Genomic DNA, 22,087 nt, shown 5'->3' with positions numbered 1-22,087 from the left:
GATTAGATTGTTTGTTACTGTTTCAAAGGCCACTTCTGTGACTCTAGTCTAAACCTTACAATAATACATTTAAACACACATTCTTAGTGTGTTATCATCATGCAAGAATGTGCTGTAATGTAAGATAATAGATCTACTGTCCATCCAGCACAGCTCACACACACTCAACAGAACACTATTGTCCTGGCCTGCACAAAGAGTCCTGTAAGCATGAACACACACACACACACACACACACACACACACACACACACACACACACACACACACACACACACACACACACACACAGAGAGAGAGAGAGAGAGAGAGAGAGAGAGAGAGAGAGTCCCAGCACTGCCTCTCGTTCCTGTACCGGAGAAGCCGTATGTATTTCTGCTCATAACTGCTGTTTTCATAACAATAAGTGTGGACTGAGCCTCTAATTCAATCTTTATTATTAGTCTTGTTATTTATATGCACTGTTGAGCAGTTGCTTATTGTCAAATAGCTACTATTAATGTTTGATGTCAGGTTGTTATCTTATTAGATCAGCAAAGTATGTTTAGAAAGTAAAGTTCAGTTTATGAAAGTGTTAATTCCATTCTTTCTCTGGAAGTCAAAGGTTTTGATTCACTGAATGGGATTTGACATTGTTTCTGTTGTTTTTTCTGTCTCATGGAGATATGTGGTTGTACATCATGTATGAGATATGATATCTGTGTGAGGAATATATGCACCTCTGTAAAACAGACCGATCATAGAGCTTTAAAGAGCTGAACACGCATACACAGTTGTGTTGAAGTTGTGTCTGTTGTTCTTTTCACTTGTGCAGTGTGTTTGTGAATGTGGTTATTCACTCACTTTACATGCCTTGTGGGAACTACAAGTGAAGATCCAGGATGGAGGTACAAAATTAACAGTGTATCTGAGATTAAACTCAAACTACAGCATCTAACCAGAGATTAAACTCAAACTACAGCTTAAACAGCATCTAATCTGAAATTAAACTCAAACTACAGCCTCTAACCTGAGATTGAACTCAAACTACAGCTAAAACAGCCTCTAATCTGAGATTAAACTCAAACTACAGCTAAAGCAGCATCTAATCTGAGATTAAACTCAAACTACAGCCTCTAACCTGAGATTGAACTCAAACTACAGCTAAAACAGCATCTAATCTGAAATTAAACTCAAACTACATCCTCTAACCTGAGATTGAACTCAAACTACAGCTAAAACAGCCTCTAATCTGAGATTAAACTCAAACTACAGCTAAAGCAGCATCTAATCTGAGATTAAACTCAAACTACAGCCTCTAACCTGAGATTGAACTCAAACTACAGCTAAAACAGCATCTAATCTGAAATTAAACTCAAACTACAGCCTCTAACCTGAGATTGAACTCAAACTACAGCATCTAACCAGAGATTCAACTCAGACTACAGCTAAAACAGCATCTAATCTGAAATTAAACTCAAACTACAGCATCTAAACTGAAATTAAACTCAAAATATACCATCTAACCTGAAATTAAACTCAAACTGCAGCTAAAACAGCCTCTAATCTGAGATTAAACTCAAACTACAGCTAAAGCAGCATCTAATCTGAGATTAAACTCAAACTAAGCTAAAACAGCCTCTAATCTGACATTAAACTCAAACTACAGCTAAAGCAGCATCTAATCTGAGATTAAACTCAAACTACAGCCTCTAACCTGAGATTGAACTCAAACTACAGCTAAAACAGCCTCTAATCTGAAATTAAACTCAAACTACAGCTAAAGCAGCATCTAATCTGAGATTGAACTCAAACTACAGCTAAAGCGGCATCTAATCTGAGATTGAACTCAAACTACAGCTAAAACAGCCTCTAATCTGAGATTAAACTCAAACTACAGCTAAAGCAGCATCTAATCTGAGATTAAACTCAAACTAAGCTAAAACAGCATCTAAAACAGCATTTAATCTGAGATTAAACTCAAACTACAGCTAAAACAGCATCTAATCTGAGATTAAACTCAAACTACAGCTAAAGCAGCATCTAATCTGAGATTAAACTCAAACTAAGCTAAAACAGCATCTAAAACAGCATTTAATCTGAAATTAAACTCAAACTACAGCTAAAACAGCCTCTAATCTGAGATTAAACTCAAACTACAGCTAAAGCAGCATCTAATCTTTGATAGGAATGTTGTTTCAGGATCAACACGTGTGTGTTTCTGTGGTCTATGAGCTGATGTTTTGTGTTCGCAGGTTTATATCGTGGGGATCTGCATTGCAGTGTGTGGAAACTTTCTCATCAGCATCTCCTTAAATATCCAGGTGAACCTCAACACTCATTAACAGTCGCATGGACATCATTCACAAACATCTGCTCTTCAGTGTTTTCAGTGTTTTGATCTCTGCTGGTGTTTGCTGTGCAGAAATACACACACATGCGTCAGTCTCAGCGCGGGACAAGCCCGTACTACACCAGTCGTCTGTGGTGGTGTGGGATCTTGCTCATGGGATTGGGAGAACTGGGAAACTTCGCTGCATATGGATTTGCTCCGGCGTCGCTCATCGCTCCTCTCGGCTGTGTGTCTGTCATCGGTAAAACAACACAGTAACAACACAGTAAAACATCACAGTAAAACAACAGTAACAACACAGTAAAACACCACAGTAAAACACCACATCAGGGACAGTAAAACAACACAGTAAAACACTACATCAGGGACAGTAAAACAACACAGTAAAACACCACATCAGAGACAGTAAAACACCACATCAGGGACAGAAAAAACACCACAGTAAAATAACACAGTAAAACACCACAGTAAAACACCACATCAGAGACAGTAAAACACCACATAAGGGACAGTAAAACACCACATCAGGGACAGTAAAACACCACAGTAAAACACCACATCAGAGTAAAACACCACACCAGAGACAGTAAAACACCACACCAGGGATAGTAAAACACCACACCAGGGATAGTAAAACACCACATCAGGGACAGTAAAACACCACAGTAAAACACCACATCAGAGACAGTAAAACACCATATCAGGGACAGTAAAACACCACAGTAAAAAAACACATCAGGGACAGTAAAACACCACATCAGGGATAGTAAAACACCACATCAGGGACAGTAAAACACCACAGTAAAAAAACACATCAGGGATAGTAAAAAACCACATCAGGGACAGTAAAACACCACATCAGGGACAGTAAAACACCACAGTAAAAAAACACATCAGGGACAGTAAAACACCACATCAGGGACAGTAAAACAACACAGTAAAAAACCACATCAGGGACAGTAAAAAACCACATCAGGGACAGTAAAACACCACATCAGGGACAGTAAAACACCACAGTAAAAAACCACATCAGGGACAGTAAAACACCACAGTAAAACACCACATCAGAGACAGTAAAACACCATATCAGGGACAGTAAAACACCACAGTAAAAAACCACATCAGGGACAGTAAAACACCACATCAGGGACAGTAAAACACCACAGTAAAAAACCACATCAGGGACAGTAAAACACCACATCAGGGACAGTAAAAGACCACAGTAAAAAAACACATCAGGGACAGTAAAACACCACAGTAAAAAAACACATCAGGGACAGTAAAACACCACATCAGGGACAGTAAAACACCACAGTAAAACACCACATCAGGGACAGTAAAACACCACAGTAAAACACCACATCAGAGACAGTAAAACACCACATCAGGGACAGTAAAACACCACAGTAAAACACCACATCAGGGACAGTAAAACACCACAGTAAAACAACACATCAGAGACAGTAAAACACCACATCAGGGACAGTAAAACACCACAGTAAAACACCACACCAGAGACAGTAAAACACCATACCAGGGACAGTAAAACACCACATCAGGGACAGTAAAACACCAGAGACAGTAAAACACCACACCAGGGACAGTAAAACACCACACCAGGGACAGTAAAACACCACATCAGGTACAGTAAAACACCAGAGACAGTAAAACACCACACCAGGAACAGTAAAACACCACACCAGGGACAGTAAAACACCACACCAGGGACAGTAAAACACCATACCAGGGACAGTAAAACACCACACCAGGGACAGTAAAACACCACACCAGGGACAGTAAAACACCACATCAGGGACAGTAAAACACCAGAGACAGTAAAACACCACACCAGGGACAGTAAAACACCACACCAGGGACAGTAAAACACCACATCAGGGACAGTAAAACACCACACCAGAGACAGTAAAACACCACACCAGGGACAGTAGAACACCACATCAGGGACAGTAAAACACCACATCAGGGACAGTAAAACACCACAGTAAAACACCACATCAAGGACAGTAAAACACCACATCAGAGACAGTAAAACACCACATCAGGGACAGTAAAACACCACATCAGGGACAGTAAAACACAACAGTAAAACACCACATCAGGGACAGTAAAACACCACATCAGGGACAGTAAAACACCACAGTAAAAAACCACATCAGGGACAGTAAAAAACCACATCAGGGACAGTAAAACACCACATCAGGGACAGTAAAACACCACAGTAAAAAACCACATCAGGGACAGTAAAACACCACACCAGGGACAGTAAAAGACCACAGTAAAAAAACACATCAGGGACAGTAAAACACCACAGTAAAAAAACACATCAGGGACAGTAAAACACCACATCAGGGACAGTAAAACACCACAGTAAAACACCACATCAGGGACAGTAAAACACCACAGTAAAACACCACATCAGAGACAGTAAAACACCACATCAGGGACAGTAAAACACCACAGTAAAACACCACATCAGGGACAGTAAAACACCACAGTAAAACACGACATCAGGGACAGTAAAACACCACAGTAAAACAACACATCAGAGACAGTAAAACACCACATCAGGGACAGTAAAACACCACAGTAAAACACCACACCAGAGACAGTAAAACACCATACCAGGGACAGTAAAACACCACATCAGGGACAGTAAAACACCAGAGACAGTAAAACACCACACCAGGGACAGTAAAACACCACACCAGGGACAGTAAAACACCACATCAGGGACAGTAAAACACCAGAGACAGTAAAACACCACACCAGGAACAGTAAAACACCACACCAGGGACAGTAAAACACCACAGTAAAACACCACACCAGAGACAGTAAAACACCATACCAGGGACAGTAAAACACCACACCAGGGACAGTAAAACACCAGAGACAGTAAAACACCACACCAGGAACAGTAAAACACCACACCAGGGACAGTAAAACACCACAGTAAAACACCACACCAGAGACAGTAAAACACCACACCAGGGACAGTAAAACACCACATCAGGGACAGTAAAACACCAGAGACAGTAAAACACCACACCAGGAACAGTAAAACACCACACCAGGGACAGTAAAACACCACAGTAAAACACCACACCAGAGACAGTAAAACACCACACCAGGGACAGTAAAACACCACATCAGGGACAGTAAAACACCACAGTAAAACACCACACCAGAGACAGTAAAACACCATACCAGGGACAGTAAAACACCACATCAGGGACAGTAAAACACCAGAGACAGTAAAACACCACACCAGGGACAGTAAAACACCACACCAGGGACAGTAAAACACCACATCAGGGACAGTAAAACACCAGAGACAGTAAAACACCACACCAGGAACAGTAAAACACCACACCAGGGACAGTAAAACACCACAGTAAAACACCACACCAGAGACAGTAAAACACCATACCAGGGACAGTAAAACACCACACCAGGGACAGTAAAACACCAGAGACAGTAAAACACCACACCAGGAACAGTAAAACACCACACCAGGGACAGTAAAACACCACAGTAAAACACCACACCAGAGACAGTAAAACACCACACCAGGGACAGTAAAACACCACATCAGGGACAGTAAAACACCAGAGACAGTAAAACACCACACCAGGAACAGTAAAACACCACACCAGGGACAGTAAAACACCACAGTAAAACACCACACCAGAGACAGTAAAACACCACACCAGGGACAGTAAAACACCACATCAGGGACAGTAAAACACCACAGTAAAACACCACACCAGAGACAGTAAAACACCATACCAGGGACAGTAAAACACCACATCAGGGACAGTAAAACACCAGAGACAGTAAAACACCACACCAGGGACAGTAAAACACCACACCAGGGACAGTAAAACACCACATCAGGGACAGTAAAACACCAGAGACAGTAAAACACCACACCAGGAACAGTAAAACACCACACCAGGGACAGTAAAACACCACACCAGGGACAGTAAAACACCATACCAGGGACAGTAAAACACCACACCAGGGACAGTAAAACACCACACCAGGGACAGTAAAACACCACACCAGGGACAGTAAAACACCACACCAGGGACAGTAAAACACCACACCAGGGACAGTAAAACACCATACCAGGGACAGTAAAACACCACATCAGGGACAGTAAAACCCCAGAGACAGTAAAACACCACACCAGGGACAGTAAAACACCACACCAGGGACAATAAAACACCACATCAGGGACAGTAAAACACCACACCAGAGACAGTAAAACACCACACCAGGGACAGTAAAACACCACATCAGGGACAGTAAAACACCACATCAGGGACAGTAAAACACCACAGTAAAACACCACATCAGGGACAGTAAAACACCACATCAGAGACAGTAAAACACCACATCAGGGACAGTAAAACACCACAGTAAAACACCACATCAGGGACAGTAAAACACCACAGTAAAACACCACATCAGGGACAGTAAAACACCACATCAGGGACAGTAAAACACCACATCAGGGACAGTAAAACACCACAGTAAAACACCACATCAGGGACAGTAAAACACCACATCAGAGACCGTAAAACACCACATCAGGGACAGTAAAACACCACATCAGGGACAGTAAAACACCACATCAGGGACAGTAAAACACCACATCAGAGACAGTAAACCACCACATCAGAGACAGTAAAACACCACAGTAAAACAACACATCAGAGACAGTAAAACACCACATCAGGGACAGTAAAACACCACAGTAAAACAACACATCAGAGACAGTAAAACACCACATCAGGGACAGTAAAACACCACATCAGGGACAGCAAAACACCACAGTAAAACAACACATCAGAGACAGTAAAACACCACATCAGAGACAGTAAAACACCACAGTAAAACACCACATCAGGGACAGTAAAACACCACAGTAAAACACCACATCAGAGACAGTAAAACACCACATCAGGGACAGGAAAACACCACAGTAAAACACCACATCAGGGACAGTAAAACAATACAGTAAAACACCACATCAGGGACAGTAAAACACCACAGTAAAACAACACATCAGAGACAGTAAAACACCACATCAGGGACAGTAAAACACCACAGTAAAACACCACACCAGAGACAGTAAAACACCATACCAGGGACAGTAAAACACCACATCAGGGACAGTAAAACACCAGAGACAGTAAAACACCACACCAGGGACAGTAAAACACCACACCAGGGACAGTAAAACACCACATCAGGGACAGTAAAACACCACAGTAAAACACCACACCAGAGACAGTAAAACACCATACCAGGGACAGTAAAACACCACACCAGGGACAGTAAAACACCACACCAGGGACAGTAAAACACCACATCAGGGACAGTAAAACACCAGAGACAGTAAAACACCACACCAGGAACAGTAAAACACCACAGTAAAACACCACACCAGAGACAGTAAAACACCACACCAGGGACAGTAAAACACCACATCAGGGACAGTAAAACACCACAGTAAAACACCACACCAGACACAGTAAAACACCATACCAGGGACAGTAAAACACCACATCAGGGACAGTAAAACACCAGAGACAGTAAAACACCACACCAGGGACAGTAAAACACCACACCAGGGACAGTAAAACACCACATCAGGGACAGTAAAACACCAGAGACAGTAAAACACCACACCAGGAACAGTAAAACACCACACCAGGGACAGTAAAACACCACACCAGGGACAGTAAAACACCACACCAGGGACAGTAAAACACCACACCAGGGACAGTAAAACACCACACCAGGGACAGTAAAACACCACACCAGGGACAGTAAAACACCACACCAGGGACAGTAAAACACCATACCAGGGACAGTAAAACACCACATCAGGGACAGTAAAACACCAGAGACAGTAAAACACCACACCAGGGACAGTAAAACACCACACCAGGGACAATAAAACACCACATCAGGGACAGTAAAACACCACACCAGAGACAGTAAAACACCACACCAGGGACAGTAAAACACCACATCAGGGACAGTAAAACACCACATCAGGGACAGTAAAACACCACAGTAAAACACCACATCAGGGACAGTAAAACACCACATCAGAGACAGTAAAACACCACATCAGGAACAGTAAAACACCACAGTAAAACACCACATCAGGGACAGTAAAACACCACAGTAAAACACCACATCAGGGACAGTAAAACACCACATCAGGGACAGTAAAACACCACATCAGGGACAGTAAAACACCACAGTAAAACACCACATCAGGGACAGTAAAACAGCACATCAGAGACCGTAAAACACCACATCAGGGACAGTAAAACACCACATCAGGGACAGTAAAACACCACATCAGGGACAGTAAAACACCACATCAGAGACAGTAAACCACCACATCAGAGACAGTAAAACACCACAGTAAAACAACACATCAGAGACAGTAAAACACCACATCAGGGACAGTAAAACACCACAGTAAAACAACACATCAGAGACAGTAAAACACCACATCAGGGACAGTAAAACACCACATCAGGGACAGCAAAACACCACAGTAAAACAACACATCAGAGACAGTAAAACACCACATCAGAGACAGTAAAACACCACAGTAAAACACCACATCAGGGACAGTAAAACACCACAGTAAAACACCACATCAGAGACAGTAAAACACCACATCAGGGACAGGAAAACACCACAGTAAAACACCACATCAGGGACAGTAAAACAATACAGTAAAACACCACATCAGGGACAGTAAAACACCACAGTAAAACAACACATCAGAGACAGTAAAACACCACATCAGGGACAGTAAAACACCACAGTAAAACACCACACCAGAGACAGTAAAACACCATACCAGGGACAGTAAAACACCACATCAGGGACAGTAAAACACCAGAGACAGTAAAACACCACACCAGGGACAGTAAAACACCACACCAGGGACAGTAAAACACCACATCAGGGACAGTAAAACACCACAGTAAAACACCACACCAGAGACAGTAAAACACCATACCAGGGACAGTAAAACACCACACCAGGGACAGTAAAACACCACACCAGGGACAGTAAAACACCACATCAGGGACAGTAAAACACCAGAGACAGTAAAACACCACACCAGGAACAGTAAAACACCACAGTAAAACACCACACCAGAGACAGTAAAACACCACACCAGGGACAGTAAAACACCACATCAGGGACAGTAAAACACCACAGTAAAACACCACACCAGACACAGTAAAACACCATACCAGGGACAGTAAAACACCACATCAGGGACAGTAAAACACCAGAGACAGTAAAACACCACACCAGGGACAGTAAAACACCACACCAGGGACAGTAAAACACCACATCAGGGACAGTAAAACACCAGAGACAGTAAAACACCACACCAGGAACAGTAAAACACCACACCAGGGACAGTAAAACACCACACCAGGGACAGTAAAACACCACACCAGGGACAGTAAAACACCACACCAGGGACAGTAAAACACCACACCAGGGACAGTAAAACACCATACCAGGGACAGTAAAACACCACATCAGGGACAGTAAAACACCAGAGACAGTAAAACACCACACCAGGGACAGTAAAACACCACACCAGGGACAATAAAACACCACATCAGGGACAGTAAAACACCACACCAGAGACAGTAAAACACCACACCAGGGACAGTAAAACACCACATCAGGGACAGTAAAACACCACATCAGGGACAGTAAAACACCACAGTAAAACACCACATCAGGGACAGTAAAACACCACATCAGAGACAGTAAAACACCACATCAGGGACAGTAAAACACCACAGTAAAACACCACATCAGGGACAGTAAAACACCACAGTAAAACACCACATCAGGGACAGTAAAACACCACATCAGGGACAGTAAAACACCACATCAGGGACAGTAAAACACCACAGTAAAACACCACATCAGGGACAGTAAAACACCACATCAGAGACCGTAAAACACCACATCAGGGACAGTAAAACACCACATCAGGGACAGTAAAACACCACATCAGGGACAGTAAAACACCACATCAGAGACAGTAAACCACCACATCAGAGACAGTAAAACACCACAGTAAAACAACACATCAGAGACAGTAAAACACCACATCAGGGACAGTAAAACACCACAGTAAAACAACACATCAGAGACAGTAAAACACCACATCAGGGACAGTAAAACACCACATCAGGGACAGCAAAACACCACAGTAAAACAACACATCAGAGACAGTAAAACACCACATCAGAGACAGTAAAACACCACAGTAAAACACCACATCAGGGACAGTAAAACACCACATCAGGGACAGTAAAACACCACATCAGGGACAGTAAAACACCACAGTAAAACACCACAGTAAAACACCACATCAGGGACAGTAAAACACCACATCAGAGACAGTAAAACACCACAGTAAAACACCACATCAGAGACAGTAAATCACCACATCAGAGACAGTAAATCACCACATCAGAGACAGTAAAACACCACATCAGAGACAGTAAATCACCACATCAGAGACAGTAAATCACCACATCAGAGACAGTAAAACACCACATCAGAGACAGTAAAACACCACATCAGAGACAGTAAATCACCACATCAGAGACAGTAAAACACCACATCAGGGACAGTAAAACACCACATCAGGGACAGTAAAACACCACATCAGAGACAGTAAATCACCACATCAGAGACAGTAAAACACCACATCAGGGACAGTAAAACACCACATCAGGGACAGTAAAACACCAGAGACAGTAAAACACCACACCAGGAACAGTAAAACACCACAGTAAAACACCACACCAGAGACAGTAAAACACCACACCAGGGACAGTAAAACACCACACCAGGGACAGTAAAACACCACATCAGGGACAGTAAAACACCACAGTAAAACACCACACCAGAGACAGTAAAACACCATACCAGGGACAGTAAAACACCACACCAGGGACAGTAAAACACCACACCAGGGACAGTAAAACACCACATCAGGGACAGTAAAACACCAGAGACAGTAAAACACCACACCAGGAACAGTAAAACACCACAGTAAAACACCACACCAGAGACAGTAAAACACCACACCAGGGACAGTAAAACACCACATCAGGGACAGTAAAACACCAGAGACAGTAAAACACCACACCAGGAACAGTAAAACACCACACCAGGGACAGTAAAACACCACACCAGGGACAGTAAAACACCACACCAGGGACAGTAAAACACCACACCAGGGACAGTAAAACACCACACCAGGGACAGTAAAACACCACACCAGGGACAGTAAAACACCACACCAGGGACAGTAAAACACCACACCAGGGACAGTAAAACACCATACCAGGGACAGTAAAACACCACATCAGGGACAGTAAAACACCAGAGACAGTAAAACACCACACCAGGGACAGTAAAACACCACACCAGGGACAGTAAAACACCACATCAGGGACAGTAAAACACCACATCAGAGACAGTAAAACACCACATCAGGGACAGTAAAACACCACAGTAAAACACCACATCAGGGACAGTAAAACACCACAGTAAAACACCACATCAGGGACAGTAAAACACCACATCAGGGACAGTAAAACACCACATCAGGGACAGTAAAACACCACAGTAAAACACCACATCAGGGACAGTAAAACACCACATCAGAGACCGTAAAACACCACATCAGGGACAGTAAAACACCACAGTAAAACACCACATCAGGGACAGTAAAACACCACATCAGGGACAGTAAAACACCACATCAGAGACAGTAAACCACCACATCAGAGACAGTAAAACACCACAGTAAAACAACACATCAGAGACAGTAAAACACCACATCAGGGACAGTAAAACACCACAGTAAAACAACACATCAGAGACAGTAAAACACCACATCAGGGACAGTAAAACACCACATCAGGGACAGCAAAACACCACAGTAAAACAACACATCAGAGACAGTAAAACACCACATCAGAGACAGTAAAACACCACAGTAAAACACCACATCAGGGACAGTAAAACACCACATCAGGGACAGTAAAACACCACATCAGGGACAGTAAAACACCACAGTAAAACACCACAGTAAAACACCACATCAGGGACAGTAAAACACCACATCAGAGACAGTAAAACACCACAGTAAAACACCACATCAGAGACAGTAAATCACCACATCAGAGACAGTAAATCACCACATCAGAGACAGTAAAACACCACATCAGAGACAGTAAATCACCACATCAGAGACAGTAAATCACCACATCAGAGACAGTAAAACACCACATCAGAGACAGTAAAACACCACATCAGAGACAGTAAATCACCACATCAGAGACAGTAAAACACCACATCAGGGACAGTAAAACACCACATCAGGGACAGTAAAACACCACATCAGAGACAGTAAAACACCACATCAGGGACAGTAAAACACCACATCAGGGACAGTAAAACACCACATCATAGACAGTAAAACACCACATCAGAGACAGTAAAACACCACATCAGGGACAGTAAATCACCACATCAGAGACAGTAAAACACCACAGTAAATCACCACATCAGAGACAGTAAAACACCACATCAGAGACAGTAAAACACCACATCATAGACAGTAAAACACCACATCAGAGACAGTAAAACACCACATCAGAGACAGTAAATCACCACATCAGAGACAGTAAAACACCACATCAGAGACAGTAAAACACCACATCAGAGACAGTAAATCACCACATCAGAGACAGTAAAACACCACATCAGAGACAGTAAAACACCACATCAGGGACAGTAAAACACCACATCAGAGACAGTAAAACACCACATCAGAGACAGTAAATCACCACATCAGAGACAGTAAAACACCACATCAGAGACAGTAAATCACCACATCAGAGACAGTAAAACACCACATCAGAGACAGTAAATCACCACATCAGAGACAGTAAATCACCACATCAGAGACAGTAAATCACCACATCAGAGACAGTAAAACACCACATCAGACAGTAAAACACCACATCAGACAGTAAAACACCACATCAGAGACAGTAAAACACCACATCAGAGACAGTAAATCACCACATCAGAGACAGTAAATCACCACATCAGAGACAGTAAATCACCACATCAGAGACAGTAAATCACCACATCAGAGACAGTAAAACACCACATCAGACAGTAAAACACCACATCAGACAGTAAAACACCACATCAGAGACAGTAAAACACCACATCAGAGACAGTAAAACACCACATCAGAGACAGTAAAACACCACATCAGAGACAGTAAAACACCACATCAGAGACAGTAAAACACCACATCTGAGACAGTACATCACCACATCAGAGACAGTAAAACACCACATCAGAGACAGTAAAACACCACATCAGAGACAGTAAAACACCACATCAGAGACAGTAAATCACCACATCAGAGACAGTAAATCACCACATCAGAGACAGTAAATCACCACATCAGAGACAGTAAAACACCACATCAGACAGTAAAACACCACATCAGACAGTAAAACACCACATCAGAGACAGTAAAACACCACATCAGAGACAGTAAATCACCACATCAGAGACAGTAAATCACCACATCAGAGACAGTAAAACACCACATCAGAGACAGTAAAACACCACATCATAGACAGTAAAACACCACATTATAGACAGTAAAACACCACATCAGAGACAGTAAAACACCACATCAGAGACAGTAAAACACCACATCAGAGACAGTAAATCACCACATCAGAGACAGTAAATCACCACATCAGGGACAGTAAATCACCACATCAGAGACAGTAAAACACCACATCAGAGACAGTAAAACACCACATCATAGACAGTAAAACACCACATTATAGACAGTAAAACACCACATCAGAGACAGTAAAACACCACATCAGAGACAGTAAAACACCACATCAGGGACAGTAAATCACCACATCAGAGACAGTAAATCACCACATCAGAGACAGTAAAACACCACATCATAGACAGTAAAACACCACATCAGAGACAGTAAAACACCACATCATAGACAGTAAAACACCACATCAGAGACAGTAAATCACCACATCATAGACAGTAAAACACCACATCATAGACAGTAAAACACCACATCATAGACAGTAAAACACCACATCAGAGACAGTAAAACACCACATCAGGGACAGTAAATCACCACATCAGAGACAGTAAATCACCACATCATAGACAGTAAAACACCACATCAGAGACAGTAAAACACCACATCATAGACAGTAAAACACCACATCATAGACAGTAAAACACCACATCATAGACAGTAAAACACCACATCATAGACAGTAAAACACCACATCATAGACAGTAAAACACCACATCATAGACAGTAAAACACCACATCATAGACAGTAAAACACCACACCAGAGACAGTAAAACACCACATCAGAGACAGTAAAACACCACATCAGAGACAGTAAAACACCACATCATAGACAGTAAAACACCACATCATAGACAGTAAAACACCACATCAGAGACAGTAAAACACCACATCAGAGACAGTAAAACACCACATCAGAGACAGTAAAACACCACATCGTAGACAGTAAAACACCACATCAGAGACAGTAAATCACCACATCAGAGACAGTAAAACACCACATCAGAGACAGTAAAACACCACATCATAGACAGTAAAACACCACACCAGAGACAGTAAAACACCACATCAGAGACAGTAAAACACCACATCATAGACAGTAAAACACCACATCATAGACAGTAAAACACCACATCAGAGACAGTAAAACACCACATCAGAGACAGTAAAACACCACATCAGGGACAGTAAAACACCACATCAGGGACAGTAAAACACCACATCAGAGACAGTAAAACACCACATCAGAGACAGTAAAACACCACATCAGAGACAGTAAAACACCACAGTATTTTACTCTTCTAATGGTGTTTAAAGCTTGTAACGTTGGTTCTTCTCTTTCAGCGAGTGCTGTTATTTCTGTGGTGTTCCTCAAGGAAACGTTACGAGCTTCAGATATCCTCGGTGAGATCAGATTCATATTCACGCCTCAAGTTCTTGTCTTCTGTTGTTATACTGTAAAATAACGAAACTCAAAGTTATATTATAAAGTATAAAGTAAGACTGGGGAGAGTTTGCAACATTGCCAATTCCACCAATTAGTATTGAGTTTATTCACATCACATCAGTTCATTCCTGTTCTGGGAATCAAACTCATGACTGCTGGACACTAACAATCACTGCTAATACACACACACACACACACACACACACACACACACACACACACTGAATCAGTTCTGTGTGATGTTAATTCAGTTGATCTGAGGATCACTCAAGAATATCAGTAGGAAACGAGACCTGCCTTCCACAAACTCCTGATGAAACCCAACACGGGATTCATAATGTAACATGAACATGAACATGAACACGGAATTGACAGTCTTGTAATGAAGCCGTTTCGTTCACAGGAGGCGCTTTAGCTCTGACCGGCACCTACTTTCTGGTGACCTTTGCCCCTCATTCGTCCCCTCATGTGACGGCCAACATGGTGGAGCGCTCGCTGGTCAGCTGGCTCTTCCTCATCTACTTCGTGAGTTTCATCTCAGACTTCGATCCGATCAAGAAGCCATTGGAAAAGTGACACAAACACGACTGCGATATAAATGCTGTGTGCTTGAGGAGTGTTTCATCTATGGAATGCCAAGTCTGCCAATATTAAAAATAAATAAATACATAAATAAATATACAAATAAATGTAAAAAAAATAAAAAATAAAAATAAATATATAAATAAATATACATAGAAAAGCAAAAAAACGAAAATAAATAATTATTTATACATTTATTTCCTTATTTATGTATATATTTTTTTCCATATTTATTTTTTTATTCCTTTATTTATTTATACATTTATTCATTTATACATTTATTTATTTATACATTTATTTATTTTTACATTTATTTATTTATACATTTATGTATTTCTACATTTATTTATTTCTTCATTTATTTCTTCCTACATTTCTTCCTGCATAGGGTAATGAGGAGGGCGTGGTTTACCTCAGACATAGCAATCGAGCTCAGAGTAAGCGAAGGCGAAGGGTTGAGGCCACAGTGACACCCTGTGGCGAAATACAATAAGTATCACTCACTGACGTTGATACGGTCTGTGACTGCGAGGTATATGGTCAGAATCCTAAATCTTACTGTGTGACATGGATAGGCTACTCTTTATTCCGGACATGGCCGTAGAACATCGTTTGGTCTGGATTTGTAAAATGTCCTGGGCTAATAAACATGAAACAGGGACTCTGAAACGGAATTGATATTTTCCATTTTTCGGTCAGAACTCACGGAAAGGAAGCAGGGCACATATAGGCTACAGTGAAGTCGACGCAAGCATATTGACCAATGCTTTTGAAACGAGACCATTGCATTTGAATGTAGCCTAATTTCCAAAAACAATACTGACAGCAACAGAACCAGGGCCGCGGGAAGAGGTTTTAGGTTGTGGGTGCTCACCACTTTTGAACAAGAAACAATATCAAGACTATAAAACTCGTCAAAAAACGCGCACACACTCCAACCACCTGCCTCACATTACATTTTTGACTTTATTGATTCTGCTTTTATTCGTAATGCAATGGACCGGTCAATGGGACATAAATGAATCCTTAAAGGATGGGACTTTATGGGACATTTGCACAAAAAGAATAAATAACTTACCGTAGCCTATTTTATAAGTCGCTCCGGAGACGCATATCAGTCAAAAAATGCGCCACGAGGAAGAAAAAAAACATATAGCCTAAGTCGCACTGGACTAAGTTGGTTTTTTTTGGGGTTTAAAAAAAAAAAAAAAAAAAGGTTACAGACAGTTCTCAGCTACGGACGCGAGCGCTCTAAAGCGGCACTAAAATAATGTTTTAAAACTTTCACAGAGACCTCAAACTGAAAGCACAAAGCCTGTCTTTACATTTAATTTCGTTTTGTATTAATTGTATCTTAATTTTAATCGATGTTTCATCAAAAAATTGTCTGGTTTTAATAAATAAGAAGGCTATTAGAAAATAGATAATCAGGACACGGAGGCGCTGGCGAACCTGGAGCTCGTCTCATAATGAACCGAAACTCAGCGTAGGCCTATAAGGTAGCCTATTGCCTCACAGACCTGAGACATATAGATAGCTTGAAATGTCTACTTTTAAGCAGAACAATTCAAAACGAAAGAAAACAGACTGCGCTGCTTATTTTTTATGTCAGTGTCGGCTAGACAGATGAAGTTGACGACTCGCACATTTCATACGAATTACATAAGCAGCGCAGTCTGTTTTCTTTCGTTTTGAATTGTTCTGCTTAAAAGTAGACATTTCAAGCTATCTATATGTCTCAGGTCTGTCAGGCAATAGGCTACCTTATAGGCCCACGCTGAGTTTCGGTTCATTATGAGACGAGCTCCAGGTTCGCCAGCGCCTCCGTGTCCTGATTATCTATTTTCTAATAGCCTATATTTAGCTACTTCTTATTAAATTCATCAAAATTTGTTGATGAAACATCTATTAAAATTAAGATACAATTAATACAAAACGAAATTAAATTTAAAGACAGGCTTTGTGCCTTCAGTTTGAGGTCTCTGTGAAAGTTTTAAAACATTATTTTAGTGCCGCTTTAGAGCGCTCGCGTCCGTAGCGGAGAACTGTCTGTAACATTTTTTTTTTGTAAAAAAAAACCCCCCAAAAAAACCCAACTTAGTCCAGTGCGACTTAGGCTATATGTTTTTTTTCTTCCTCGTGGCGCATTTTTTGACTGATATGCGTCTCCGGAGCGACTTATAAAATAGGCTACGGTAAGTTATTTATTCTTTTTGTGCAAATGTCCCATAAAGTCCCATCCTTTAAGGATTCATTTATGTCCCATTGACCGGTCCATTGCATTACGAATAAAAGCAGAATCAATAAAGTCAAAAATGTAATGTGAGGCAGGTGGTTGGAGTGTGTGCGCGTTTTTTGACGAGTTTTATAGTCTTGATATTGTTTCTTGTTAAAAGTGGTGAGCACCCACAACCTAAAACCTCTTCCCGCGGCCCTGGTTCTGTTGCTGTCAGTATTGTTTTTGGAAATTAGGCTACATTCAAATGCAATGGTCTCGTTTCAAAAGCATTGGTCAATATGCTTGCGTCGACTTCACTGTAGCCTATATGTGCCCTGCTTCCTTTCCGTGAGTTCTGACCGAAAAATGGAAAATATCAATTCCGTTTCAGAGTCCCTGTTTCATGTTTATTAGCCCAGGACATTTTACAAATCCAGACCAAACGATGTTCTACGGCCATGTCCGGAATAAAGAGTAGCCTATCCATGACCACACAGTAAGATTTAGGATTCTGACCATATACCTCGCAGTCACAGACCGTATCAACGTCAGTGAGTGATACTTATTGTATTTCGCCACAGGGTGTCACTGTGGCCTCAACCCTTCGCCTTCGCTTACTCTGAGCTCGATTGCCATGTCTGAGGTAAACCACGCCCTCCTCATTACCCTATGCAGGAAGAAATGTAGGAAGAAATAAATGAAGAAATAAATAAATGTAGAAATACATAAATGTATAAATAAATAAATGTAAAAATAAATAAATGTATAAATAAATAAAAGAATAAATAAATAAACATGGAAAAAAATAAATATATACATAAATAAGGAAATAAATGTATAAATAATTATTTATTTTCGTTTTTTGATTTTCTATGTATATTTATTTATATATATATATATATATATATATTTTTTTTTTTACATTTATTTGTATATTTATTTATGTATTTATTTATTTTTAATATTGGCAGACTTGGCATTCCATATTCATCTGTCTCTCTGCAGTCGTTCGAAGCGATTCTCTTCGCTATCCTGATGTATCTGTACAAGTGCAGGAACATGAAGCACATCGTGATCATCATGGTCATGGTGGCGTTACTCGGTGAGAACAGATTCTGCTCTCGTTATATACGTATGAGACTGAAGATGATGAGAAAGTGTCTGATACCTTTCATTAGGGCTTGAGATCCTGCAGAAGCTGGTTTAACCCTCTGGTGCTCTTCGTCATTTTTGAACGAAAATTTTTACTTAAAAAAAAAAAAAATTTACTTCATCGGAATGGTACGAAACTTGGTAAAGGTTTTGGCACTTGCGATGTGAACACACAAAAATCATGGACATGATTCGAACAGGTTAAATGGTCCTGAAAACAATAGTCACACTTGAGCTCCTTTGGAAATGAATGAGAGGAGTTTCCTCTAGTGGAAGCGTGTGGAACTGCAGCCGAACAACATCTCACTGATAGATCTTTTTTTTGGATATCAACCTCACATTTGGAACACAAAATGTTTAGATTTATGGCTTTGATTTTCTCACAGTTTTAGAGTAAAACGTGTTTTTGAAATATATATTTCATATACAACTTGAAAATAGTATATTAGTGCATTTTTCATAACAATAAACGTAAAATTCTGTAACTGTTAACTTTTTAAAACTTTTTTTCACTTCAGCAATAATCTGCCAAGTGTCGTCTTTGAAAAGAGATCAAACTTCAGTCTGTCGCTCTAAAGCGTTCAAGATTTACCACAATTAAATTTTCCTCAAAAAGTGAATGGATTATAAATACAGCGTAAATATAATTTTGTACCACAAAATCCCAAACTAATCAATCCCATTATCAAACTAAAATATAGTACATTCATTTCATTTAAATAATAATAAATAAATAAAACCGACACACGAACAGCACCAGAGAAGTATCCAGATATTGTCATTTAAAACAAAAAATCCAGATCCTCTCCTTAAATATTTCCTAGTTTTGGCATAGAAACACTTCAGTCTAGTTTGATAATGATTGATCCTGATCTTGATGCGCGGAGCAGTGATGGGGTGTGTGTGTGTGTGTGTGTGTGTGTGTGTGTGTGTGTGTGTGTGTGTGTTGCAGCGTCGGTGACAGTGATCTCAGTGAAGGCCGTTTCAGGAATGATCACGGAGACGATCCGAGGAAGTCACTTACAGCTCACCTATCCCATCTTCTACATCATGTTCGTCATCATGATCGTGTCCTGCGCCTTCCAGATCAAGTGCGTCCCACACACACACTCACACTCACACTCACACACACACACACACACACACACATCCCATCTTCTACATCATGTTCGTCATCATGATCGTGTCCTGCGCCTTCCAGATCAAGTGCGTCCCACACACACACTCACACACACAACACACTCACTCACGCTTCTCAGTATTTTGCTGGGAATAATCTTGCTGGTCTCTTCGATCGCCTCAGGGTTAGACACACACACACACACACACACACACTTCTCAGTATTTTGCTGGGAATAATCTTGCTGGTCTCTTCGATCGCCTCAGGGTTAGACACACACACACACACACACTTCTCAGTATTTTGCTGGGAATAATCTTGCTGGTCTCTTCGATCGCCTCAGGGTTAGAGACACACACACACACACTTCTCAGTATTTTGCTGGGAATAATCCCTGGTCTCTTCGATCTCCTCAGGTTTCTGAATCAGGCCATGAAGCTGTTCGACGCCACTGAGATCGTGCCCATCAACTACGTGTTCTTCACCGCCAGCGCCATCATCGCCGGTCAGTCGAGTTCACATGTGTTCGGTTGTGTTTCATCCCAAAAATAACTAACAAAATCTATTTGTATTTCCAGGCATTTTATTTTATGAAGAATTTTATGGTTTATCTGTGATATACTGCATCATGTTTGTGGTTGGGTGAGCATTTCTTGAACATTTTTACCATTTTATTTATAACAATATTTGCCATCTGTGTGTCTGTGGTTTAAGATATGTGTGTGTGTGTGTGTGTGTGTGTGTGGCTCAGGTGTCTGCTGGCATTCACTGGAGTTTTCCTGATCGCACGAGCTCGTCCCAGAATCAAGATGGACAGCGTGTTCATTTCTATGGGCCAGATTCCAGGTATCTCTCTAACGCCTGACAGTCCAGGGATCGAGCCGGAAGTGACCATAATATAATAATAATTTTGTTTGTTTTTCAGGGAAAAGTTGTACGGACAAAGTGCAGCCGCAGCCAGACGACAATAAATATGGAGCACTGGCGTCTAAATTCACCTGCAACAGCGGAATACAGCAGGACGAGCCATAGAGAGAGAGAGAGAGAGAGAGAGAGAGAGAGAGAGCCTGCAGGAGGAACAGAGAATGGCACTAACACTCAGTGTGTATTTTGAGTGTGTGCGTCTGTGTGAGTGAGTGAGATTGTGTGTGTGTGTGTGTGTGTGTGAGTGTGAGTGTCTAACTGAGTTTATAAACGGGTTCATTTTGAATGCATAACTGTCTAAGTGTTATGGGAGTATTGTGATTTTTTTTTTAAATAAACATTGTAACATGAAAAAAACAGTTTGATTATACTTTGCCTGAAGGAAAAACATGACAAAATGACTAGTATTGTATTAAAAACTTGATACACACACACACACACACACACACACACACACACACTCACATCTCATGAAAGTAAAGTGTGTGCTGCATCATTAATGTTGCCTGAGCAGAAACTAGAGGAGGTTTAATTG

At 41.2% G+C, this 22,087-nt stretch overlaps 1 protein-coding gene across 1 annotated transcript; it reads left to right on the top strand.

Moving 5' to 3' along the window:
- Positions 1–292: 292 nt before the first annotated feature.
- Positions 293–21,893, top strand: nipal2 (NIPA like domain containing 2). Its single transcript, XM_082149281.1, has 12 exons — positions 293–365; positions 815–887; positions 2,235–2,303; positions 2,405–2,573; positions 15,454–15,513; positions 15,960–16,081; positions 19,362–19,458; positions 20,461–20,599; positions 21,045–21,133; positions 21,207–21,270; positions 21,380–21,474; positions 21,554–21,893. The coding sequence occupies exons 2-12, from the start codon at positions 882–884 to the stop codon at positions 21,658–21,660; spliced, it is 1,017 nt and encodes a 338-aa protein (XP_082005407.1). The 5' UTR covers positions 293–365; positions 815–881; the 3' UTR covers positions 21,661–21,893.
- Positions 21,894–22,087: the final 194 nt, after the last annotated feature.

This window comes from Leuciscus leuciscus, assembly GCF_965113295.1.
Source record: "Leuciscus leuciscus genome assembly, chromosome: 20".
In the NCBI taxonomy this organism is placed as follows: Eukaryota; Metazoa; Chordata; class Actinopteri; order Cypriniformes; family Leuciscidae; genus Leuciscus; species Leuciscus leuciscus.
Note: the sequence above shows the minus strand (reverse complement) of the source record. Positions and strands in the feature narration are given on the sequence as shown.

Excerpts from the sequence above, each read along its gene's own strand:
- nipal2 (XM_082149281.1), top strand. Across the intron at positions 2,574-15,453 it reads CGGCTGTGTGTCTGTCATCG|CGAGTGCTGTTATTTCTGTG; the intron begins GTAAAACAACAC and ends CTTCTCTTTCAG. Across the intron at positions 21,271-21,379 it reads TGCATCATGTTTGTGGTTGG|GTGTCTGCTGGCATTCACTG; the intron begins GTGAGCATTTCT and ends TGTGTGGCTCAG.